This window comes from Haemaphysalis longicornis, unplaced genomic scaffold (genome assembly GCF_048455015.1).
Source record: "Haemaphysalis longicornis isolate Haplotype H1 unplaced genomic scaffold, Haemaphysalis longicornis Haplotype H1 scaffold_2, whole genome shotgun sequence".
Lineage (NCBI taxonomy): Eukaryota > Metazoa > Arthropoda > Arachnida > Ixodida > Ixodidae > Haemaphysalis > Haemaphysalis longicornis.
The window spans coordinates 170,034,929-170,060,875 of NW_027526295.1; the positions used below are offsets into that span (position 1 = coordinate 170,034,929).

The 25,947-nt window shown below is 45.0% G+C and overlaps 1 protein-coding gene and 1 pseudogene across 2 annotated transcripts in view; both read left to right on the top strand.

The window, feature by feature from the left end:
- LOC144169490 (neural cell adhesion molecule 2-like) overlaps positions 1-2,727 on the top strand; it is a 250,270-nt pseudogene extending 247,543 nt beyond the window's left edge. Inside the window, exon 10 of the transcript XR_013322458.1 lies at positions 2,413-2,727. The product of XR_013322458.1 is annotated as a neural cell adhesion molecule 2-like (transcript). The remainder of the gene's footprint in view (positions 1-2,412) is intronic.
- Positions 2,586-24,293, top strand: LOC144168415 (uncharacterized; the record flags this gene model as incomplete). The annotated part of the gene is made up of 3 exons (XM_077697410.1): positions 2,586-3,012; positions 21,405-21,538; positions 23,096-24,293. A coding segment is annotated over one exon (426 nt), but the record flags the coding sequence as incomplete, so codon positions are not given.
- Positions 24,294-25,947: the final 1,654 nt, after the last annotated feature.

Sequence of the window (25,947 nt, forward strand, 5' to 3'; positions counted from 1 at the left end):
ATCGCGACGTGGCAGCAAGGTGAGCATCTAACTGCCCAAGGCTGAGTGGGTTTTCCGTAATTCAGCGAATGCGGGTCGGAAATCTTCATTACGCCAGGTTAGCGGCAGCGTGAACGACGTTAATAATTCATGCGCGATGCTTGGGCGTGCAATAGACTATTCTTAAGCTGCGCTGAGTTAAAGAAAATGTTTAATGGGAACAGGTTCCTGCGTAGTTATACGGGCGGTCGTAATACAGCCATTTCTTTCTCTTGCTCAGGCTATCAGGACAGAGGTGACGCGAAGGAAGTTTGCTTCGAGTAGGAATGATGCACGGTACCATAGGCACCATTTTTACCAAAGGACGCATTTGTGTAATATACCTGAATGCGCAAGCATATTTGTGCAAGAAAATGTATGTGATGTTTAATAACGGCTAAGCGACGTACCGTGTCTCATGTGGGCCGGATTGCGTGTTTGTCCACCAACGGTACTATATGCCATCTTGCTGGGAGGGTTGTAATTGAAATCGTGGATATGCCAGGGTACACAATATTCCTGGGAATGCTGTGGCCTGCATGCGTGATCTATGCCTGTGCTACACGGCAACTTTCGATTGGCAGTTGAGCGCTCCCTTACAAGTGCACCCTATGTATTTACAATGGAGTACGCGATAGAAAATTTGTTGAAAGGCCTTCGGAAGACCTTCAAAACGGCCGTGTAGCACAGGTATTGAAGTCGTGCTACATGGGTGAGTCTATGCTGCTCCATAAAGGATATAAAAGTTGTTATGACATGCATAACACAAGGCTAATCAATACTTGTAAAAAAATGGCGTGTTAGTGGCGAACCTCCTTGCGGTATCGTGAATGGTACCCAGGCAGTAGAACTGACCGGAGGGTAATGAAGCAAATGCCAATAGGCAGATTACGCGAGATGTAACGAGTGCTTGAACCATGTTCCAGAGGTGAGATTCGGAGGCACCGTGGATCCAACTACATGCTCCATGCTGATGAGGGTGTTTGGATTTACATTAAATAGAGCGAATGTCGTAAATTGTCTTGATAAAACTTGCAACAATGCGAATTTGTTTTTTAGTCCTGTGTTAGTCCTGGATTCGAACTTTGTCCTGTGAGCAGATATTGCACGGAATTCTCTATGCTCCGGGGGTAGGGCCATGTCAGTGCTCTCTAAAAATGTTTGTATAGCGTTAAGCTCTTGCTAAAGGATTTGTTCTTGCGCAGCAGAATTTGCGTGTTGGGCTAGTTATTAATATTTGGGTAGGCTGAATATGAAATCTCCGGTACAATTGTATGTATGAGTGCAGGCCAATGGCAATGTTGACCAGCGTGGATTACATTATTTTTCCCTGAGGGACTTCAATGCGATTAACCTGAAGACAGGACGGAACGGCCCCAGCTGTTACAATACTAGTGCGATCTTTAAGGAAAGCTCGCAAGAAACTGTAGATAATTTACGACAGACCATCGGTTTCGACTTCCTGAACTATTAGGTCATGAGGCAGCTCAGCGAGTGTAGTTCTGAAGACCGTTTATCAATATTGTACGAGCGATGTCCTTCTTCTACTGGAATTGATCTCTGTTGTAGGTGGAATGATTATCACGGATAAAGAAGGGAATGCCGCTTGAATGTGAGAGTGAAGTACCCCGTCTGTGCAGATGTGTGGTGCCTTATGCCTGCATGACGTCAGTAGAACCCAACGCCAGAATAAGGAGCCAGTGGAAAACTTACGAAGTAAAGCCTCGACTTAATGGAAGCCGTTAGAGCTCAGATATGGGTTTATTGAAAGAAATTGCCTGGCATGTTTAGTGCTGTCCAATATAATCATAGGGATATACTTTTGCACAGTGATAGCTGGTGCTGCAATTATTGCAGTAAAATTATATTTAAGCCTGCGTATCAGAAACCTCCACTGGTGGGAGGCCTAGCGAAAAGCCGGTCGTTGGGCGCGTTGCAAACGTCACGAGTACGACGCGTTGTTGACGGATGTCGGAGCTGATGGACGACATTTGTTCCTAATACAATGTTTGTCAGGGGTCATGTCCTTATAAACTTTAGCCATCGTCACAAGAACCACCGCGTTCACGCGACCACCCTCTGCGATGAACTGATTCTTATTCCTTTAGTCGAGCGAAATGAACCGCTAAAAATAAACTGAAATAAGCGCGCGAAGCACTCACAATGAAGCATTCAGGCTTCTCACATGTAGTATGCTGCTTTTCTGTCCGTTGCAGGATTTTCACAATAACGTCGCCACCCCACTTTCCTTATTCCGCTTAATTTCTACTCTCTCAAACCATTGCGACGTCAGAGGGGCAAAAGAGCATTGAAATGCTTGTGCTTAATGCACAGCCTGAAAAACCTACGCATCTGCTAACGTCGCTTCTTCCCCTTTTCCGAAACGTTCCGCAGAGGGCCCGCAATCACCCAAGAGCAGCCAGCACAACTCGCATCACCAACAGCAGCAGCAGCCAGCGCCACCCAACTCAGGCTCCAAGTCGGGCAGCGGCAAGGGTGCGCACAGCAATGGCGTCGGCGGAGGCAAGGCCGACGACTACTGGATCAGCCGCGAGACGGCCACGTAGCGGGAGAGCCCGGAGTCCCCGCCGCCGACTGTCGCCTCCACAAGACGCTACGCGGTGGAGGCGGCGGCGGCGACTCCCGAGGAGAGGGTTGCCGAGAGGGTGGCCCTCCCGTGCTGGTGGTCGGACACTTCGGCAAGACACGTGACCGCCTCCGCGGCTGCTTCGATGGCAGCTGGAGGACGGCGAACTCCCGTTGAGGAGGACGTGGCGCCGCTGCCTCTGGCGTCGTTCCACGCCGGCCCTCCGCCACGGCGCAGGTTGCCGCAGCATTTGCATCTCGTGGCGCAGCCGTCGCCGCTCGAACAAGAATTGCAGCAGAGGTTTCAGCAACAGCAGTTGCGGCAGCAGCAGCAGCCGCAGGCTGCGTGCATGATGTCGGCCAGGGTGGCGGCAGCTCATGGAGGGGATGCTGGGTACGGAGTCTAAGGTAGGAGTGCCTTGCTTGAAGATTGCAATTAGGCGTCGGCTAGCAACCTCTATATTGTTACGGGGGAAATGGTATATTGCAATTGATTAAAAACGTCACACGGTGGCGAACAGAGAAGCACACAGTCTAAAGTGGGTGCAGCCAGAGAGCTAGATGGTTCGTCCTCTTCCTCCTCGTCGGTCAACCGTTCACCACACTAGCTGTCCGTGCTGGGTGTCCACATTCGGTGTCCATCTCTCGGTGTCCATATTCCTTTCAGAGGGTGCATACCCATCCCGTGACATAACCCCCGCCGATAGAAGCACTGTTTTGGTGCTCATGAGCCTGGTGCGGAAGTTGGCGATAGGGCTTGAGACGGGAGATATGCACGACGTCCGTAAGGATGTGGCGTGACGTGTCAGGTTGAACATGGGCTATTTCGTATGTTACGAGTGCAACTTCACTTAGTATACGATAAGGCCCAGAATACCGGGACAAGAGTTTTCCACAAAGTCCCACATGGTGTGAGGGCGACCAAAGAAGTACAAGTGACCCCGGTGCAAAGTGGCGATCTTGGTACCGGCTGTCATGTGTCTTCTGGGACTGTTTGGATGAGCAGAGGCGTGTACGAGCAACTTGACGGGCATGATCAGCGCGAGCTATGGCGGTGCGGGCATAATCGGATAAGTGTACAGGAGACGGCAATACTGTGTCCAGTGCAATGCTGGTTCGCGGCCGAAGAGTAGATAGAAGGGGGAGTAGCCAGAAGTGTCGCGACACGATTAATTGTAGTCAAAAGTATAGTAGGTCAAAGCCACGTCCCGGTCGCGGTGGTCTGCGGAGACGTACATAGACAGCATGTCGGTAATTGTTCGGTGAAGTCTTTTGGTCAGGCCATTAGTTTGAGGATGGTAGGCAGTGGTGATCTTGTGATGGGTGGAGCCGGAGCGAAGAATGTCGGCAATAACTTGCGATAGAAAGGAGCGGCCACGATCTGTAAGGAGCTGTCGAGGGGCCCCATGAAGAAGGATAATGTTACGAAGCAGAAAATCCGCAACGTCCGTGGCGCAGCTCGTAGGAAGGGCCCGTGTTATTTCATTACGCGTGGCATAGTCGGTGGCGACGGCTATTCATTTATTGCCGGATGTGGACTGGGGAAATGGACCGAGCAAGTCTAACCCAACGCGGAAGAATGGTTCGCTTGGTATGTCGAATGGTTGAAGAAGTCCAGCCGGGGGAGTATTGGGTGTTTTCCGTCGTTGGCAGAGGTCGCAAGAGCGCGCATCCTGCAGGACAGATCGGTGAAGGCCTGGCCAGAAGAAGCGGCGTCTGATGCGATCGTAGGTGCGGGAAACACCGAGGTGGCCAGCAGTTGGCAGGTCATGAAGTTGTTGGATAACGTCCAGACGAAGGTGCTCAGGAATGGCAAGTAATAATTCAGGGTCGTCAGGACGAAGGTTCCGACGATACAGAATTCCGTCTTCGAAGTTCAGTTCGAACATGCGAACTGAAGGCGTCGAAGGTGTAGAACTAAGGCTCTTCATAATGGAGCGCAGATCACGTCGTTGTTCGTAGCCGATGTTGGTGAGGGTCGAAAGAGGCATTATGCCGGGCGCAGCAGCAGGAGTTGGGTCAGGTGGATCTACTGGGTACCGTGATAAGCAGTCAGTATCCTGATGCAGGCAGCCAGGCTTGAAGACAGAATAGGAGAACTCCTGAAGACGCAAAGCCCCGCGAACCTGGCGTCCCGTTGGGTTTTTGAGCGAAGACAACCAGCACAGAGCGTGGTGATCAGTAATTACCGAGAAGTTGCGGCCATACAAGTAGGGAGAAAACTTCGCCACGGCCCAAGCTAGAGTAAGGCCTTCTCTTTCGGTGATTAAATAATTGTGTTGAGATGGTGAAAGAAGGCGACTCGTGTATGCAATGACGCAGTGGCATCCGGCTTGTCTTTGGCTGAGAGTGGCTCCAATGCCATGCCCACTGGCGTCAGTGCGAACCTCAGTGGGAGCGGTGACGTCGAAGTGGGCTAACACAGGGGGAGATGTCAGACGGGAGATTAATGCGTCAAATGTCTCAGCTTGCTCACGGCCCCACAAAAACGTGGCGTACATCTTCAGTAGATCAGTGAGAGGTTCGGTGAGGTTAGCAAAGCCTTTTATGAACCAACGGAAGTAGGAACAAAGGCCAACAAAGCTGCGAACGTCGGCCGTAGAGCGAGGCCCAGGAAAGTGCTTCACGGCTTTGACTTTATCAGGGTCAGGCTGAACATCTTGCGCGTCAACAAGATGTCCGAGAATCTTTATGCGGCGGTGGCCGAAGTGACAAATGGCAGATTTAAACTGAAGGCCTGCTTGGCGGAAAAGCGCGAGTATATCACACAGGTGGGTAAGATGGGAAGCAAATGAGGGCGAAAATACTATAACGTCACTCAGGTAGCATAAACACGTGGACCATTTGAATCCTCAAAGAAGAGAGTCCATCATGGGCTCGAATGTTGCAGGCGTATTGCATAAACAGAAAGGCATTACCTTGAACTTGTACAGGCCATCAGGGGTGACAAAAGCGGTTTTTTCTTTGTCCAAGTCATCTACAGAAATCTGCGAATACCCGGAAGGAAGGCCAATGGTCCCCACCGTGTGACAATATATTCAAAGTCCCCAAAGGTCATATCCACCACAGGGCTCCAGAATGACCAACTGCAGTGACGAAGTTTGCGAATTCGGTGAATGATGAAGCATAACCTATGATTTGACTAAAAAAGTGCATGTGCGCAGGTAGAACACGCAAGGCGCAAATGATTTCTTGAATTTTCAACGTACCTGCGCAGATCCCCTTTTTTACTTCAGTAGAATGCTCGTCTACGTAATTCATCGAATTTGCACACAAGGCTAATTAGTTTCGTGGTGAAGGCTAATTAGTTGTGGTGAAGGCGCCCTACTTGAACTTCTTACAGTGTCCAGTAGCTTTCCCCTTACAGCGCTCTCCCCTTATTCAGCTATACTACAATAGCCAAAAGTGTACGCTAAGTTCTTTTGCATCTGTATTTGGACTTTTGTATTTTTGTATATTGTATTTGTATTTTTGTATATTTTCATTTCGTGTTTTTTTGCATTTCATTCTTCGCGCCACCGCAACCTCGTCATATGACGCTTATGCACATCGCGGCTGCACTCTCAATATTCCTTTTACGCACTTAAACTCCTGTTATTACACATACAAAACCACCACTAGTAAAATGACGTAGTGCAATTCCCATTGCAAACCTGCTGCTTCATACATGTAGTTAAAGTATTGCTTCGTTGGTTACAGCTATATAGTACGCGGGCGATCCTTACGTTTATCTTGTACAGCGCCCATATTCGTTCGTTTGTGCTTCTCGCTGGCAATGAACTAATGTCTGTGGTGTTACTTTGGACTCGTTGTGTTCATCAGTTCGTAAAACAGTTTTGCAGCATGAAGCCGGTAATAGCTTGAATGTTATTGGAAGAGCCCTCACAGAGGCTTCTAAACCATGCCTAACATGTCCCTCAAGGATCTTGTGACAATTGATATGATCAGAGGACAACGTTTGAACAGTGAACCAATACAAATTTAATACAGATTGCATTCATGTAGTTTCTTTAGTGCAAAAGATCTCCTCGGTCATCAAGATGTAAATATGTTTCTGGGACCTGTCTTTATTTGGCGCACAGCTTCAAATCCAAATGTCGTATCTGGCGTGTTGCCGTGCACCCCGTTAAACTTCGTCTTAAACATTACCGTTCCCATCTCGCCCCTATCGTTTTCTCAAAACGCTGCGATAGCAAATAAATTACTGCTGAAACAAATCAACCTGGAATTACAATAGTTGCAGTAATGATTGTGGAATCGTAGGGTTTAGGTCTCAATTCCTCAAGCTGTCATTATTTGTCTCCACTGGACATAGGAGCAATATTTAATATGACCACGTAGAAGAAAAAGTTTCTGCTAGGTGTGTAGTGAATTTTCCTCAGTTTGCTAAACTAGTTAAAATCAAAGTAGTGTGGTACGTGAGATGCCCGTGCGTGCGCGCGTCCGCGCGCCAGCATGCAGACATCGGTTTTTCACGCACGAGCGCACCGAACCAGATGAAGAGAAGATAAAACCTGTAAACTAAGGCAAACATAATTTGTTTTACTTGTTGAAATAGCCGCTTATGTTCAAATGGTCCGTTCCGTAACTTGAGTGTTTTTATATTAGAAGGTTGCGTGACTGCTCTTACTTTCACTAGACCATAAAAAACTGTCTTTATTTGGCGCACACCATACAAGACCAGATCCTCACGAATAACACTGAGCTATCAAAGAACAGTGCCCAATTCGTAATTTTGTCCCCGTTGATTCAAAGAAAAAAGCTTTCCATAAAGTGATTTTTTATCACCTGCAATGGCTAGGGTGACAGGTTTGTCATTTACAAAATATTTTTTCAATGTTTAAAAAAATATTGAAACCGTCTTGTCCCTGTACTAAAGACTTTTCTAGTGGCTTCGTTGTTATTTTTGTGGGTTTAGGCCCATAAAATCAATATTTTTGCTTACACATTTACAGATTTCACACTTGCCCACTGCGGTACATCCGTTATAAATATCACACCGGTTATTTTATCAAATTCTTTTAACATTTCCTTACAATTAAGTAAAACAAAACGATACGCTACACAAAAACTGGCACATCTTTGCCTGTCATTGACTTCGTCGAATGAAAAACAGGAATAAGTATTGTTTAAATCAGCTACAGCAAACTTCAGAATGATAAGAGCATTATGAAAATAGCTCATGTAAGGTGTCGAGTTATTGTTAAAAGCTGATCGGATGCTCTTCAATATATTTAAATATTAAGGTCCACAAAGCTCTCGCACCCTGTGCCTTAGGCATTATTTTGTGGACTACGAGGATGCCGGTTGTATCTCAGTCAATACGGACGTTTTTTAAACGGAGAGAACACACAAAAACCTTCCCTGTCTCCTGATTTGGGCGCGCTCTCAAAACGCGCCGGTGGCCTAAATTATTTAATAGTTCATTGCCTCACAGCGCAGGTGTTGCCTTGGCTCGTTCAAATCGGATTTAGATAGACATTCTCTGTCGTAGATAGGACGGTAGGGACTGTGATAGCCATGTCGCTGCTGCACGGCTATACGTAGGACGATTTTTTCACCTTGCAATTGAGTTACGTTTCCCAGTTCAGCACAAAATCATGGCACATTTCCCTGACCCTAAGCTGAAACACTACACAGGGATACGTAGAGCAAGCTACAGGTAGCTACGATTATGAAGAATACACAGGACGAGCACTGAACTAACTGAAAGGTGATTTCAAAATGGCCAGGTAAATAATTAAACAGCAAACCAGAAAACTACAACGAGCGCGTTAATCTGACGACCGGAATACCAGCCAAAAGGACAGCGCAATAAAAGTAAAATACAACGAACAGTCCGTAGTAAGCAACCACATGTCGGTTGATATATCTTGCACATGTCGGGTGTATGGGCACTGGAACTTTCCCGACACACATATCTCCAAGTTACCTATATTTACCACCTCTGTTAACCTGCATGTAAACTGAGAAAAGCCGATTGAGGCCGATTCAAAAACAGGGAATAATATTAATTTAGGGTTGCGTCGGTGGATCCCTTGTTGAGTGCCCCATATTTTCTGACCCTCGCTTGGGCCCAGGATGATCAGGCGGAAGTGGTCTTCCAGGTCAGAGCTGGCCAGGGCTACTTCCCAGAGCTCTCGTGAGGAGTATATTGTTGTTGTAGTGCCTTGAAGCCAGATGCATTCGCTTAATATGTTGTATATCGTTAATGTCTTGTCGTGGTGTGGGTTTTCAGTTAGGTATTCTTGGAGGTGCATCAGGCTGAACCTGTGTATGTTAAAATACGTGTTTTATGGCAATTGTCGCCAGAAGGAGGCTTAGTATTCTTTGTCTACAGAGCGCTGTTTTTTTTTGTTTTTTTTCACCTGTGGCAGGCAGACACGCGAAAATTGGCAACGCGATGCCGGAAGAATTCACCGCCATCCCACACAGCTTCTCTTGCGGCAAAGATTGGGTCCTGCCTAGCCTGACGCATGGGATCGCGTCTTGAGCCAGAACAGCTGCATTTAGAGCCCATAGTCCTGCCTAGCTTTCAAACATAATCTGCAAATATGACTTTTACCAGGAAGACATGGTAGGGGAGAGAGACGCATTGTTCCTAGTCGCCTTATCATCCGTAACGTCGTTTTGATGTTTGGTTTGTGTTTTTTAAACGAATACTGAGCTCTATGCTGTATGCCTGATTAGCCTGACGCTGGTACACGCCGTCTTAGGCGAGGAGTGCTGCGTCCAGCCTGGGTTTTTGGGTCACGACACGAAGTTTGCCGACCAACTAGGGGCCAACAGCTTCGCTGTGAAGTAGATCATGAAGTATGAGTACTGCGAATATGCTTTGCACCATTTGTAACATGCGCTTCCCCGCCCTAAGAACTTTAACGCGGTGGTGCAGCCTTTACAGACAGAAATGCGTTCAGCAGGTCAACACCCGTCGGGGACTAAAACAGGGATGCCCTTTGAGCCCAATACTGTTTATGCTTTACATGGCAGGGTTAGAAAAGAAACTGGAAGAATATCAAGTATGGTTCAGCCTAACCCATATGCTGAAAAGCGAAGTGGTACAACAGCGTATCCCGGAAATGTTATACGCATACGACATTGTTCTTTTAGCTGATAACCAGACCGATATGCAACGGCTAATAAATATTAGCGGCCAAGAAGCCACCGACCTCGGGTTAAATTTTAGCACAGAAAAATCGGGACTAATGGTTTTCAATGACGCTAGCACTGACCCAGTGTCTATCCAGCAAGGCGAAAAAACCAGAGTGAAGGAATATAAATACCTGGGGGTGTGGATAAACGAAGGGGATGACTACTTAAGAACTCACGAGGAGCAACTTAAGGGTAAGTAAAAGAGAAACGCAGCTATAATGAAGCATAGAGCTCTGTAGGGGTATAACAAATATGAAGTAGTGAGAGGAATGTGGAAAGGAGTAAGGGTTCAGATTCTCACATTTGCGAATGCTGTACTCATGTGCAGCTTTCCCGCTCATGGCAGTCCTTTCAGCAGTGATTACTCTGCAATTTTTTAGCGAAAGGAAAATGTTATTTTGCACAGCTAATATTTGAGGTGAATACTTGCTTTGTGCACAGTTTCAAGTCGCGCACGTTGCGCGACTGGGTTCCTGAGCCATAGGAACTATCCCATAGAAATGCATGGGGAGTTAGATTTGACAGCGAATTACACAAAAAAATATTCAGAAACCTGAAATGTTCTTTCAGCGTTTTAATCTTCACGTTGACTTCTAGCTTTATGCCAAATATCATTTTCCTAAAGTGGTTTTTCTAGGTTCCCGAGAGGTTGTAATTTTGAGCGAGAAAGCTGGGTATGCTGCTTAAAATCTGACGTTCTATCAGGCCTTCAAGTGAACCAGAGAACGGTAGGCTGTTTGGCCTTAGGCGCGCATGGAAAAACAAGTAACGAAGCGCTACAGGGGGATGTGGGCTGGGCGTCGTTTGAAGATCGAGAAGCACAGAGTAAAGTATGTTTTGAGATGAGGTTGAGAGCAATTGATCAACGAAGATGGGCAGTTAAGGTTTTTAGGTACCTATGCTTGAAAAGCGTGGACACGCAGCGGTTAAGGAAGACTAGAAGGCTAACGATGAAATACGGAAAGAACAGTGGAGAATCCAAAACAGCCAAGGTTACCAAAAAAGAAGCAAGGCAGATTGAAACGAATAAATGGAGAGAAAAAAATGGAAGCTAAAACGTCGTTTGAGAGGTACAGGGCTGTGAAATTGAACATCAGAAAGGAAAATTTCTACGATAATTCACAGGGCAGCGCTTTGCTTTTTGAGGCTAGAGCAGTTTGCTTGCGAACTAAGAGCTTTGTGGGAAAGTATTCACAAAATGGTGGAGTATGCGTGGTCTGCGGCAAAGAAACGGCACATAGTGTTAGAATGTGAGGGTATCCATCCAAATATATACGAGGGAAATATTTGGCTTCCAGAAGCCCTAGGATTTAAGAGTATCACAGAGGAAGTAAACTTCAAGGCTGTCGAGGGGACGAAAAGAAGATTAGAATGCTGGTGGACGAAAGGCAGACAGGGGAATATTGCCTAGGACAGTTACCACCTGTAACAGAAAAAAAAGTATTTTGTGCCTAATCAGCTTTTTGTGCCTGCCCTAAGCAGCGCTAGTATTAAACCAAGAATATTAAACATAGGTATATTAGTCCTTTTTATTAAGATGACATGTCATCACCCCGCTACAAAGGGGAAACCAATAGCAATCATCATCATCACCATCACCGTAATTAATCGCTCAGCTTAAGAGAATACATCAATACAGTGTATGTACATAAGATTTCTTTCAAGTTGAGCCTGACTGCCCCCTTTCTACTCCCAGAAAAAAAAACAGAAGAAAATGCATCAAAAACGAAAAAAATAAAGCAATCCTGATGAAAGTAAATAACAGAAGTCGATTAGCAATTTGAAAACATTTGGGTGCAGTGGGCGTGTTAGCATAACTTCCATGTTTTGTTTTGCTTTTGCTGGGATTCTCCGCAATAAGGCATGGTCGTAGTAAGACATGGCTTTGAAATATTGTGCGCTTGGTGCATAATATTCGTCAGAAACAGCATTATTATCGGTTGTGATTCCATCAAGGGCGGAAGCAATTGGCTCGTCCATTACCTCGTCCTCCCCCCCCCCCCCCCCCCCCCCCCCTCTTAGCGGTCTCAACATTTTTGGGAAAGGGGTGTACGCCCCAACTCTGCATCAACCAATGGGGTAAACAGTCTCATGGCCCGCCAGACATCGCGAAATTGATCAAACACATAAAAATACTTCCCAAGAAAGAAAGCCACGACAATGAACAAAACCACGACGGCGCAGGCCTTAGAATATTAGTATACTCACTTAACCATACATCAGAAGAGTGCACCGTCTTACAGCAAGGAACGTACCACGCTTAGAACAAGGAACGTACAGTTGGATATTATTGATGGAACACTTTTCTTGAAAAAGTTGATCGCTTTCTGGGGAACAGCCCTTATTGTGTTTATTTTACTATTAAGAGCCCGAGATTGGATTCTGAACACCCCACCGAAAAGTTCCTTTTTAAACTCTATAATTATGGCTTGTGTATGCACTAATAGATAGCAATCTCGTTCTCTTCGAAGTTCTGTTAAGGTGGACCGAACGTTTGGGCCGCCTTACTCATGTTAAGCGACGTCTCACACGCGGCAGGCGTAACTTATGACGGGAACGCGCCGCCTTCAGTCTTCTCCGCTTGTTCATTAAAGTTGCCGTGCCTCGAGGGCTTGATAAATTTTGAAAGAGCCGGACAGCGGCAAGGAAGCGCTAATTTATATTTGCAACTAATTTGCTACGGCCTGGAGCGTTTATTCGTTGGAAGCGTTTATTTCAGCATGTCTCTTTTCTTGGCAAGAGTTTGGAAAAAAATTACTTTGCAGGATGGAGGAGAAGGTTGTTTTTCAGGAACGATGTGGTGCTAGCCGTCGGCATGGAAGACGAAGGGGACGAACGCACGCAGTTCCGCCTCTACTTCGCGTCGTACGCAACCAGTGGTGTCGAACCATTCAGCGTACTTTCGAGACCTGAGTGGTCCCAGAGAAACCAGATGCTGGAATCGCAGGTTCTGATCAAAGGAGGCAGTTCAACAGCTCATTTGGACAAAGCCTGATACTCATCTTAACCTGGACTCAAACGTGCGGTCTTCACGCCTTATTTGGTGCAGCCGCTAACGAGGTACCGAGAAGCTGAAAGTAAATTATTGGCATTCAGCCCGTAGACCTTTTGTTGATCTGAATCTCTAAGTAGAAGCAAGAGTGCTCGTAATTTGGTTATCTGGTGGATGCTTTTATGTTTCCGATTTCGAAGTGATCATCGATTGTTAAAAGAGAAATCGGCCGAGTAACGTAAAGCATAGTCATGAGCTTTGAATTAGACGGAACGATTTTTCTGCCGTGCACAAACCTTTTCCCTGCCTCTCAAGAACTTATACTGATAATAATTACGTCGACCCAATTTAATTTTCATTCAGGAATGAAAATGGGATTTTTATAGAATTGTTTTCTTTAAATTTCTCTTTTTTTATTTGTGGCCAACTTTTGTAGGTTATAACCGTGACATTTATTGCCTGATATCTTCGGCTTTAATAAATACTATTCTCAGCAAAGTTCACCGAGCTCTTTATTGTGACTTCACCTTGATGAAAAAAAAAGCACTCCACCAATTGTACCGCGCGACTTTTGCTTTGTCATACCGCTGATATTCTGATAAAATGTTGCCCATAGCCCAGCCATGGTGCTTGTCGTCAGAATCGTCAGCCATGGTTCGTTTTGTTTGTCCTTCCAACGTACAACAGTTTATCAGAATGTTTGAGAAAAAGGGTGTTGGTTTCAGATGTGAATTCGATAGCGGGAATAACAACGTATTCTGTTTCTGGACTTTCTTTATGCGGCGACTCAATTTGGCTGTACTTAATGTGTCCCGAAATCTGCGACGCCATTTTAACCTCAAATGTATTCTCTTTCATGCCTTTGCTACGCTATTTCAGAAAGCTTGAGGCGCCTCACGCCCCTCCGTTCGGTGAACAGGTAGTGAAGCTAAGCGACATTGGTCTGGCAACTTGTGTTCTGTATTCGGCATATGAGAAATCGCTTAGCCCGATCATGGGGGCCCGTGTGGTCAGCAACGCTGGTCACCACGCTGAAGTAAAGAAGATCACGATTGTATCGGGCTTATGTAACGTCACACACGCATTACGCGTATATTTAAGAAGTTGCCTTTAAGGACAATGTTTTGGTTGCGATCTTGGTTTCCAATATGTTCAAGCTATCCACACTCGTGGAGAGGCATCTGTAAAAAAAGAATCAATTTTCCAGAAAAAGAGCAAGCACATAAACGGCGCGTTCCTTGCTGTACTAAGGCTGTGTATGGAGTTTCGCTCTCGTGTGGTCGTGCCTGTTTCTATCAGATAGAGTGCTATCTCAACGTTGGGTTGAGGGTGCATCATAATTATACAAGCCACACGTCGTGCTCGCATATTTTTGCTCATTGTCATGTAGGCACGTGGCTGCTACAGATGAAAAAAGAAGGTTCCACTGCATAAAGAAAATGCGCAGTTTTGTTGGGACACAATAAACGCAATCAACGCAGAAAACCTTTGCGACATGCTTGTCACCAAGTTTTAGTGCCTTGCAATTGCTTACTGCAAGATTGTTGGTGTTAGTTCGCTTCTAGTTCCGATCTTTTCACGTTTGGTGCTCTCACAAGGACGGGGTAACCTAGTTTGTCCGGTGCTCACATGTATTTTTGTTTGAATTTGCAGCTGTTAGTCCAGGGCTTGACCTGATGTGTACTTTTATATCACGTCTCCCGTCTATTCCGCTATGCCCCCCTTCCCCGAGTGCTCACCGCATATAACATTCCAACTTGCTCAATTACAGCTGGCTCAATGAGTTGGTGAGGACAAATAAGCTTGCTGCTTGCATTGCTGCCAAACATTAAACTATGTTTGCTTTATTTCTGATCCAGGGACGGCGAAAACTGGTAACCGGCGAGAAACGTGCCCATTGAAAGCTTCGCTACGCGTGCGAAATAGCACAAGACAGCAGTTCGCACCTCAGTTTTTTCCAGCTGATAACTAGCTATATGATAAGGCTCGTCAGCAGTGCGTTATGATTTCGGTTTCCACATTTCTCAAGCTACCCAGTGCCAAGCATTTTTCGCTCCCAAAATTACTTCCGTATTTTTATAGCGCTCTATTACACCTCTGAGCTTGGGTGTTTTGCAACGCACACAGTGAGTCTATGCTGCTCGTACGACGAAGCCTGCCTAAAGAGAAAAAAGGGTAGCTCAAATAGAGTATGTCTCTCATACGTTCGCGGGAGACAATCCGTCGATGCGAGGGTAGCTCGTTAATGCGGCTTCCTCGTCCCGCCGAAGGCTTGGGCACTCAAAATGCACCCCTCGAATCTCTCGGGCTGGGTGGTTCCCCGCTGGGCTGCCGCTTCATTCATCACGCACGAGAACTCGTGTAAATCGCCGAGCACCGACTGCGCTGCGGAAGCGAACACTAGAAACCAACGCTTAGGGGAGACGCTTATCTCTCGCTCCTGCCGTGTTCTTGCCTCCCTAACGAAGGGCGTGAGGAAGTAGGGGCTTGCCAGAGGAGCGCCTGCTTTTTCTTGCTGCGTTACCAAGTGTTTCCTCTTTTGTGGGTATTTGCTTTTTTCTTTTCCCCAATGCTGTGGGAACCGGAGATTTTAGAGCTTCTACAGAACACCAGATGTTGGTGTTCCCTGGAAGGCCTTGGTTTCTGGCCACTTCATTTTTGCCTCGTTCGGTTCTAGATTTTCCGGCAGCTACGGTGATAAGAGTAGGAAACACTTGCTTTACCTGGCCGTGCGATGAGGCGTGGCGGAGGGCGAACGAGAGTTATGGACTGTGCCATGGAAAAAAGTAAACTTAGCTAGACGTGCCGAGAAAGTATTCAAGCTTAAAATGTGTTGGACATAGAAGAGGGTTGCAATAGTACTCTAAGTGCGGGAAAAGAAATAAGCACCGGGCAATTGAATCCGCTTTTTATACTTCGATTTGCTTCTCCGTCGCTGTCATTACAACGTGATCTTTTGCCTATGTTACCATAGAAGGCGAAAAACAAGTGAGAGCTTCTGGTGGGTGGAGACTTTTGTAACATCACAGCAACATTGCGTAGCCCATAATGCTTCAGTACTTCACATAGCTATGAGCCAGGTTGGACATTTTTTCCCGGAGAAACAATATGAGCAAGTTATTGAAAAATCTGTTTTGGGGACCTGTGTTTTGGAAGAGAATGGTACTAACCGGATGAAACTTACTCCTAAAATGTAAGAGTAAGAGTTAGGTGCACTACGTACACATATGAGGTAGGGTAATTCTTAAAGAATGAAGGTCCATTGCGTGCAGCCAGAAATAAACTTTGTGAGAATGTGTATTCATGAATCCTTAAAAATGAATTTCAATATATGTAATAGTTATCCTCTTGGAGGTACCCGTGTAACCAGAATGAGGTAGGGGGCTTCAGACATATTGTTCGGCCTAGTACGAAATAATTCTACTTTTAACTTATTGCCAAGAAAATTTCTAAAAACAACAAATATGAACGATTAAATGAGAGACTGCACTGTGTCTGATGGAGGGGTTCGTTTAAGATGTAAAAAGAAAGAAAGTTTTATTTGCTTTAATTTCTTGTTTCTTGTCAAGAAAATCAGGATGAAGCATTTCAATGGTTCACATAACGGAGAATATTTGTTGTGCGCACGCTTTAAATGCGAATGATTAGAAAGAATAAAGCTTGGCAATGCAGCAATGAACTAAGCTTCAACGTTTATGGTCAAGACGTCGAAGTTACTAATGAGCAAGATTACAGGAACAACATAAAAGTATAACATTGCCCTAAATTTTCAGGACAGTAATACATGTAGAGCAAGTATCAGTGCGGAAAAAAATGAGCTCTTTTCTCACGATACCGATACGGGTTTTTGGAAGGCCACATGGCTCTTTACACCTACAACCCCCCACTGGAATGATGATGATGATGATGATGTTGATGACGAAGATAATGGTGATGATAATAATGATATACTTTATTGGTCTGAGTCAAGGCGCTGGTTTTAAGGCACCCGCCCGGTGGGAGGCGTCCTTGCTCCGGGAGGCTTTGGACCGTGCTGGCCATCCGTCCCCTCTTCCGCAATAATCGCTGGTCTGAGAGGTTGGAGGTGGTCAGCGGGTCTACCCACTGCTGATAAAAAGGATTTAGGTTATGGTAGAGGGGTGAGATAATGGAATCCTCACCCTGAATTGAAAAATATATATTGCATTTTTATTTGAGAATATATATACAGGGTGTCCCAGCTATCATGCACCAAGATTTAAAAAAAGAGAAATTGCGTAACTCGAAGAAAACCTAGTGCATAATGTTTGCAGTACTGTGAAGAAGCGGAGAGTAATTTTTTCGTTAATGAGACTTAATGAATTAATTGTAATTATTATCTAACTCGAGAAATACTGTCCTAATCACTGAAGTGTCAATGAGGCACTTGTAGGTAACCACGAGGGGCATCTAACTGCGGTATTTTCAGCGACTAATTAATTGCGTACTCATTTATTCTGACTGATAAAGGAAACCCGCGAAATATGAAAAATACCACGTGACGACGCTTACGCGCGCATTGTAAAGCAGCGTCCCCAAACAAAGCTGATTGAAAGCAACTGCTTCGCGTGTTACCCGCCCGAAGAGACAACGCATCACCTTGATAATAGCATGCATGGAAGGAGCAGCAGCAGCAAGATTCGCGGGACGCGTGTGCAGATAAGGAACAAACTCGGTCGCGATTTCTTCTTTCTTCCTTTTGTCTATTTCATTCTGGCTAACTCAGAGGCAGCCTGTTTGAGGGCGTTGCTTTACGGTGCGCGCGGAGGCGCTGTCACGTGGTATTTTTCATATTTCGCGGGTTTCCTTTATCAGTCGGAATAAATGTGTACGCAATTAGTTCATCGCTGAAAATACCGCAGTTAGATGCCCCTCGTGGTTACCTACAAGTGCCTCATTGACACTTTACTGATTAGGACAGTATTTCTCTAGTTAGATAAATAATTACAATTAGTTAATTAAGTCTCATTAACGAAAAAATTACTCTCCGCTTCTTCACAGTACTGCAAACATTATGCACTAGGTTTTCTTCGAGTTACGCAATTTCTCTTTTTTTAAATCCTGATGCATGATAGCTGGGACACCCTGTATATATATATATATATATATATATATATATATATATATATATATATATATATATATACACAAAGTAGAAGTATGCTCTTCGGAGACTTTATTTCCAACGTTGGAAATAAAGTCTCCGAAGAGCGTACTTCTACTTTGTGCGTATTCCTGCAGCAACTAAGGACTTTACTTCACGACTATATATATATATATATATATATATATATATATATATATATATATATATATATATATATATATATATATATATATATATATATATATATATGCACTTCGAGATATGGTAAGCACTTCTGTATTACGCACAGACTACCCGACAGGAAGGTGTCACTCCGTTCTTTCTTTACATTTACGGCACAGCCGTGTTTTTAGGACTGACGTCACGATAGCATAATAAGATACCGACTAAAGCCTTCCCAATTTCCCAGTTTCACGCGGAACTCGTAACCTACGGGTATCCGCGACCCCAGCTGGAAGGTGCTTATAAGCACCGCCCCTGGCGTCACGGGTGTTCTGACTGCGCCACGGTGAGGCAATCCCGCATCGACGAGTGTACTATGGACTTCCTCTCGTCCCCAAGCTTTCCCTCATATTCATTCAACAGCTCACACACCTTGGCGGGTAACGTTCGGTGTTGTAGACCAATCAAGATGGCGGTTTGAGGCAACTGCTTTCGCGGCAGCGTCCGTTCTCCGTGTTCTCAGTTTGGCTTGAGGCAACAGCTTGGCTCACTTTCATTTGGTGCAGAAATCCGCTGCCACCAAGTGTGACGTAAACCAATCCATCCCCGCCCTGCCGTACCGGAAAGAAAGGCGACTGCTCCAGTACGCCGCTTTCACCACGACCCTGCGCTGCAAGCCTAAAATAAGAACACAAACGCAACACGAAGCCGCGACGAAATGGGTTTCCGCGTGCAAGAATCGGGAAGAGGCATCGGGTTCTAACGAACCACGCGCCGTGTCACGGGATACGAGGAACGGGGAATCCGATCGGAGTCTGGGAAAACGAGGAGGGAGCGCGAAATTGCGTTCACAGCAGGGAATTAATAGGCGCGACCGCATTAGCATCTGCTGCTTCCTGCAAGCAGGGGACGCGGTGAAAGAACGCTGGCGGGGAGGGGGGGGCTACAGGCGCCTTTATTTGCATGCCTATTTGCGCACCCTCGGCATGTCCCTCTACATCGGACAGATTTTCGTTACCCACTTCATCGAATGCGTGTCAAATCGCTGATTCGCCCCGTGTTCCGTATTCCTTCGTACATCTTTGTTTTTCGGGGTGTTCCGAAAGTAGGCCCATTACCTCTGGGAGTTTATCATATATATGCGGGAATATTTTTTGAATAAACGATGAGGAAAACTGAGAACGGTGACTCAGCGCGCGCAGGCGACATGATGGCGTGCACAGGCGCTCGTGTAATGTGCCATGTGACGGCGCATACATTTTCTAGAATGAGCTCGCGGGTTCTTTATTTCTCGGTGCGCGTGTGCGCGTTTGTGAACGACCTACAGTGCAAGCGTAGGAGATTAGACATTACGCCGGCAGATGAACAAGTGCAGATACTTTGGTACAACAAGGGTATGCGGCAATGAATGAAGAAGATACAAATACAGAGCATGAGCTAAGTGAAGGCGCATGCGCGCTGAACAGGAGGCGGCAGAAAAATTAGTCGCTCAAAGGATTTTATCATAACGTAAACGCCGATGTTCGTACGTAGTTAGAGATCGGCCATTACGAGTTTGCCAGAGGGTTTCAATATTCGACGTTGCGAGTAGTTAAACGCGATGGTGCAAGTATGTTTACTGTGCAGTTATGGAAGCCAACACAGCATAATGGAATGCCGTAATCGAACTAGTTTGCAGCCACTGGTGATGCCCCGTAGGGCTTATAAAAGCACTGATATGTACGGTGAAAAAGTAGTTAATATCTACTACGTCCTGCAGACGGTAATCGGATGTCATATAGCTTAACTAATGTTTTTCGCGCGGCGTGAAGACACCCTTTACGACAAGCGACAATCAGACGTTTTTCGAGTGAATTACCGTAATGTAAACCAGAGAAATGATTTTTTTTGTTTTCTTGGGAACATAAATACCGTGCTTTGGTGCTTAGCTGTGCCCTGTGCAAAAGGTGTTCACGAAGCACAGCAGCCCGGTTCGGAAAGAGAGTCTGAAATGCAAAATTTTGCGTACTGGATCGGGATTACAGGTCAGGAGCCCTGTTTTGCGGCGTCTTATCGTGCTATTAACTATGTCCATATTAACATATAGTCTTGGAACACGCGTGTGGGCGTTGCCTTGATTAATTGTACTGTAGCAGTTTCTGCCTACGGTACTGTGGTCCTGTGCTGGCATGTCTGGCCATGGACATTAACGGTAGCGTAAGCAAAGTAATATCGCTGGCGAAATCAGCAAAGATTCAGTTCCGTACCATAAAACAGCTTATACTTATAGCCATGGTGTAAGTGCTTATAGTTCAGTTTTTGGATCTCTCGCGGGTACGCACAGCGCTGGTCGTTGGCGTTGCACGAGCCTTGCTTCAACGCAAGATGTGATTAATATATGCGGCCTCCGGCTTTCCGCGATTGAGGAGACGCCAGCTGTGGAGCTTAGTTGAATGATCAATATTTCACGCGGGTTACGCAAACGGAATATTTGTAAATAAAGACAGGGGTATGGGCGGGAAAATCAACGAGCGTTCGCCAGTTTATGGAGATGGTATTTACTGAACACAATCCGCGAATAAAGGTCGCAGGCTGTCTTCCGCTACCGCTAGCGCCAGGCAGCGTCGAGTGGAACGGTCGTGATGGTTCTGTACAAGGAAAATACCACTCGAAAGTACCAGCTAATTGTATCTCCGAACGCTCCTTTAAATGTGCACTGAGCTTCGCGGCAATCGTTATGTATTTTGTTTTCTTTTTTATTACTTTCAGCGCCTTTTACTACTTGGAACGTTATCCCAACCTCACCTGTTTAGGTTTGGGTTCCATGCGCTGAGGCGGAATTTCAGGCTACCGCCCGTAACATTCTTTAGAAAATTTTCCGAAACTTTGGCAAAACTTTGTTACATAGTAAATCTGTGGTCATAATTTTCTCTTTGTCTACGCGGCACGAGCTTGCTAACATAATGGACAGCTTGGTGCGTCTCGTTGTGCCTGAGAAGACGGCGAGAACTCGTCTGATTGGTGATAAAAACATACAGTAAAAAATGGTACCTAACACAGTACATGGAAAGTGGTTGATCCAGGCGCCCAACAGTCTATTTTCGTTGTGCTTTGTTTTGTAGCTGCGCTTTTTTTACGTTACGAACAAGCTCTCCCAGCAGCACACTTCCCTGCAACTGACCTACACTACTTGAGATTAGCTCACAAAGCTAAATCAGGCAAAGTTATCCATGGTTCTCACAGCATTGGTATTCTTATTTATAGCAACTAGTGTGTTCATGCAATTTACAAGCGCCATGTGTATTACTGGAACGCAGATACACAAAAAATAATTGCAAATTCCCAGGATGTTATCAATGCTATGTTATCCCTTTTTGGTCCTTCCTGCAGAAACAAGGTGCCTTACGTGAGGATACGGACGAGTTACTGCCGCTCAACAAGCTCCTTTAAAGTGTCCCACTTTCTTTGCTGCTACGGATTCCATAGGGTGATGCTCCTAGAGGCGAAATGATGCAAACACCACGGTAAGACGAAGTCAATATGCTGACATACATCGACACTTCTAGGCTCGCTTTCTAGGCTCGGTGTGACACGTAATATATTTTGCTCACTGATAGTTTTCATGTTATTTCAACGCATTTTTGATAATCACCAGTCTCTACTGCATAACCAAATATCAGAATTCATTGATTGACCCCCTTCCTTTAGGAACAGGAGTGCGTCACTGTGTGTTATGACTGCTACCCATATGCCCTAAAGTGCGTGGACAGTATTTGTCCAAAATTGGTCCGCAGAGTCGATCCCCATTGGCTATTTGCCTAGGATTATTTTAGTAGTGACTTTTCTACATTGCTTCGTTACTTACGTTGAAGGGCTGTATGGTAAATGTTTTGCCGATTTGTTGCTACATAGGCGAAATTCACATCTTCTTTTGAGTCTTGCCTAATATAGCTCTATCTACGGTTCTGTAATATATGGTTACGTGAGTAAAATGACGGGACGATGTTGTAGACCGAATCTTAAGGTACCCATCGGCCATTGCTCGGTCTTCCTTTCTTCTCCCAAACATGCTGCCTAACGTTTTAAGAACGTTTTGCATGAAGGTGCTGATATTGTGCCCGTCTTACCAACCTTGCCTACCTGACTAAAACACGTTCACTCGTTTTAACCAAGAATATGATACCCATGATTTTCTTAATTACATTTTTCGGAGCATTTTAGGCCTTGCTTGGAAGCTATTTAGAAATTACTCAATGAAAATAACAATTTTCTGCCACAACAAAGGCGTTTTCATAGCTGACTGGAGCGAAACATTCAGGCCTGCCAAATTCTGCGATCTTTTCATTAATGTCCTGCCAGTATCCGTGGCAGGAAACTGTGCAGTAACCATTTTTCTGCATTTAGCCTCCCTGCTTTTCGGATAAAAGGAAGTATGCGTTTAACCAAGCGGCAGATACTGCAGTCTTGCCCATGTTGTGAAAGTAAGCAAAAAGATACACAGACCCACACGCGAGCTGTCTGTTGATGGGATGGGTGCTTATATTACTGGTGCCACTTATCTCGTTGCCCCAAGGCGGCATTTCGTGAATGGCACGTATCGGACAGGCCACAAAATGTCAAGAGAGTAGTTGGAACCCAGATCGTGGTTTATTTTCTGGCTATCGGCCTGAACCACTCTCCTTTTAAGCCACATTTGCAGAATATTTGGCTGCAAGGTTTGCTGTCTGAGCAAAGCGCTGTTGATAGGAATACTTTCTCCCCAGCAAAAAACTTAAAATTCCGGCGAACCTCACATTTCTTAGGCATTTGATTCACTAAAACGATACATAGGTCGCTGGAATTAGAACCCATACAGGCTGGAGAACTTCGAATTCAAAGAAAAACTTGTCTCTGGAAATGAAAAAAAGTGTGCGTGGAACAAGGAACTAAAATAATACCCTGTCATTAAAAACTTTTGTGCAAGGAATAGAATATAGGCTTTCAGCTTGTCACCTAAACATTGACTTGAATGTTGTTGTAGCATCGTTCGAACGTAACAGGGGAGATATCAACCAGGTATGATTAAAACTTTCTCTTGGCAGGTTCGAGCCACGGCAGACAAGAATGACATGCAGTGCGAACATGACTATAGCGGAACGAAGCTAAGGACTTCAGTGTTGACTCTGCACGCCCAGGAAGTGATTGTCCTTCGGTCAAACCATTCGGCAACAGCTGAAATGTGTTTTCGTTCTTCGTTCTTGCCGATTTCAAAGAAGAGTGATCAAAGGACGAGAGAAAGGCCACTGTGCGAAGAACGAATGCTATTTACACTTCCCTCGTCCAATAGCTCTAAGACAAATGGTGGGGAAGACCTCGTGCCCAAGCCCTCTTACTCTCTGGACACTACCATCGCAAATGAACAATGCGAACAATTCCCTGTGACTTCATTCAACGTACACAAATTTTTCTTGTGACCTTATAGGTAGGTATAGATGTTTTCTTGCTGTGGTATGTACATAAATACGCTCATAAGACATATTCAAAGAACTGATAGACGGTGCTGTATTTAAGTAGACTTCGCGATATTTTCTCTCTTTTACTTGATCTATTGGTGCAAAGTGTGCACAAATTTATGCCTCTGTGTGTCAATACTGTCAATCCCTCCGTTCCAAATTTTCTTACTGAACAATTTTTCAATGTTTTTTTTCCATAGAAATGGAAAAATATTTCACACGCAGGTAGAGAACACAAGCACTAATTTAAAACTTTATCAACCGATCACTGAAAGGTAATAACCACCATTTAAATTTCAAAAGTGGCTGTGATCAGTTATTATATATTATTTATTTATTAAGGTTATGGGCATTCTTGTTTTTAAGGCTTTTTGGAACCCTTGTTACCTGGAACGATAGTTGAACAACTCCCTTGTCACACTGTCTGTGCGAGGTGATGTAGCCATGTTTTGCCCATTGTGGCTGGTACTGTAATTCTGTGCGGCATACGTTTGTTTGCACTTTTCACAACCACACTCATGCACAATATTGTTTTTTCAAAAGTAATAATATAAAATCAATGAAAATCAAATTCGTTTCAAGGGGATGAGGATAATGATAGCATTTAATCTTTGTAGACATATGTGATATTATTTGTAAATCTAAACGTGATTTTATGTAAATAAATGAATATCTGTTCGTGTTTCTAATCGCAGTGAACTTTGTCTTGAGGTTGCGTACGGATAAATATGTATAAAAAAATACACGTACTAGAATTTCATCACAAAAATGACGAATCAGAGCGAACGGGACATTTAGCGTTTCTGAATAAAATTTTTAAATACAAATTTTTGCTTTTCTGATCTAAGCCAGTGTGGTATTGTATTCTTACTGAGTCTGCTTCAATTACTCCTGAACAGGGCAGGATTGACTTTTGGATTTCTTGCCTGCTAAACAAATGTGATATTGGAAGTTTTCATTACCAACGTAAGCAACAGACACGAAGGTACACTCTCGATTTTCTCTCTTTCTTGAATAATACAAGCCTTTTTAACAATGACTACAGAGAATCACCATCTTAGAAGGCAGTATTCCGTCTACGACAATATGTGCGAAGCAACGAAAACCATGCGTGAAGTCCACTGCTTGTAAGCTGAATACACTTTTTCAGAGAGACGCTAATAGTGTCAAATTTTATAATCTGTGTGACCTAAAGTAAACTAGGCTATCTAGACTAATGTAAACTTTGGGAAGGGGCGAAGCATGCAGTTGAAAAGTGTAATCTTGGCGCTTTGTCGTTTTTGCCCACAGAAAGGAAACCATTAAGGGGGGGGGGGGGGGGCAGGGCAGTATAGGTATACAGCTTTACTGTACAAGTCTCGTGTCTTTGAAAATCGAAGCGTTCTAGCGCAAGGCGTTGGAAAACAAGTGTCCCGGTGTGTTCTTTTAGTACTCGCTTTTGCCCAGGGAGATGAAACGTTCAAGCGCAAGGTGTTAGACAACGAGTGTCGGGGTGTTTAGTATCGTGACTACATGAAACGAAGATGGTCACTGGAGACGCCGACAGCCCGAGAACCTCTTAGGCGTCACCCCTCAAACGTCACCCCTTAGGCGTCACCCCTCAAAGCGTCACCCCTATGCCTCCTTTGGCGTTGTAGACTGCTGACCTATCTTTCTGTATTTCCTCAACGAGCCCCTCATTCATTTTCCTTACTATATATATATATATATATATATATATATATATATATATATATATATATATATATATATATATATATATATACGACAGAAACAAGAATTGGCAGTCAAGAAAACCTCGGAAAGCAAAGGGGAAGTTGTAGTTGGTCAGGATAAAGAATTTGGAAAATAAGAAAGTGAAGAAAAAATCCCCGCCAGGTGGGATCCGAACCTACGACCTCCAGAATACCGGTCTGGTGCGATAACCACTACCCTACCGGCGGGGCTACTTTAGCCTCCACTTTCTGGGGTATTTATGTTCAGGTGTTTTTGTTTCCTGCGCTTGGGGGTGGTAGCCAGCGCCACTCGGACAACTCGGGGTGAAGGGGACCTTCTTTTTAACCCCCGGGCCGTGACTCGACTGTCTACGACATGTCGAGAGTGGTCGACCAGCGTTGAACCCTCTTAAGCTTCCTATGGCACCAAGACTGCCAGAACAGGGGCCCTCGCTATGCATGTAGCGAATCAGAATAGGAAATGAGGGGCTCGTTGAAAATAATACAGAAATAAAGCTTGGCAGTCAAGAAAACCTCGGAGAGCAAAGGGGAGGATATGGTAGTCATTGAAACAGATAAAGAATTTGGAAAAAAAGTGGAGAAAAAATGCCCGCCAGGTGGGATAGGTCGTGGGCGTATATATATATATATACTCGGATAGCTCTCACATTGTTCACATTGTCAGGAACGTACAACGGACCATTGGGCATCCACCTGAAATGCAGC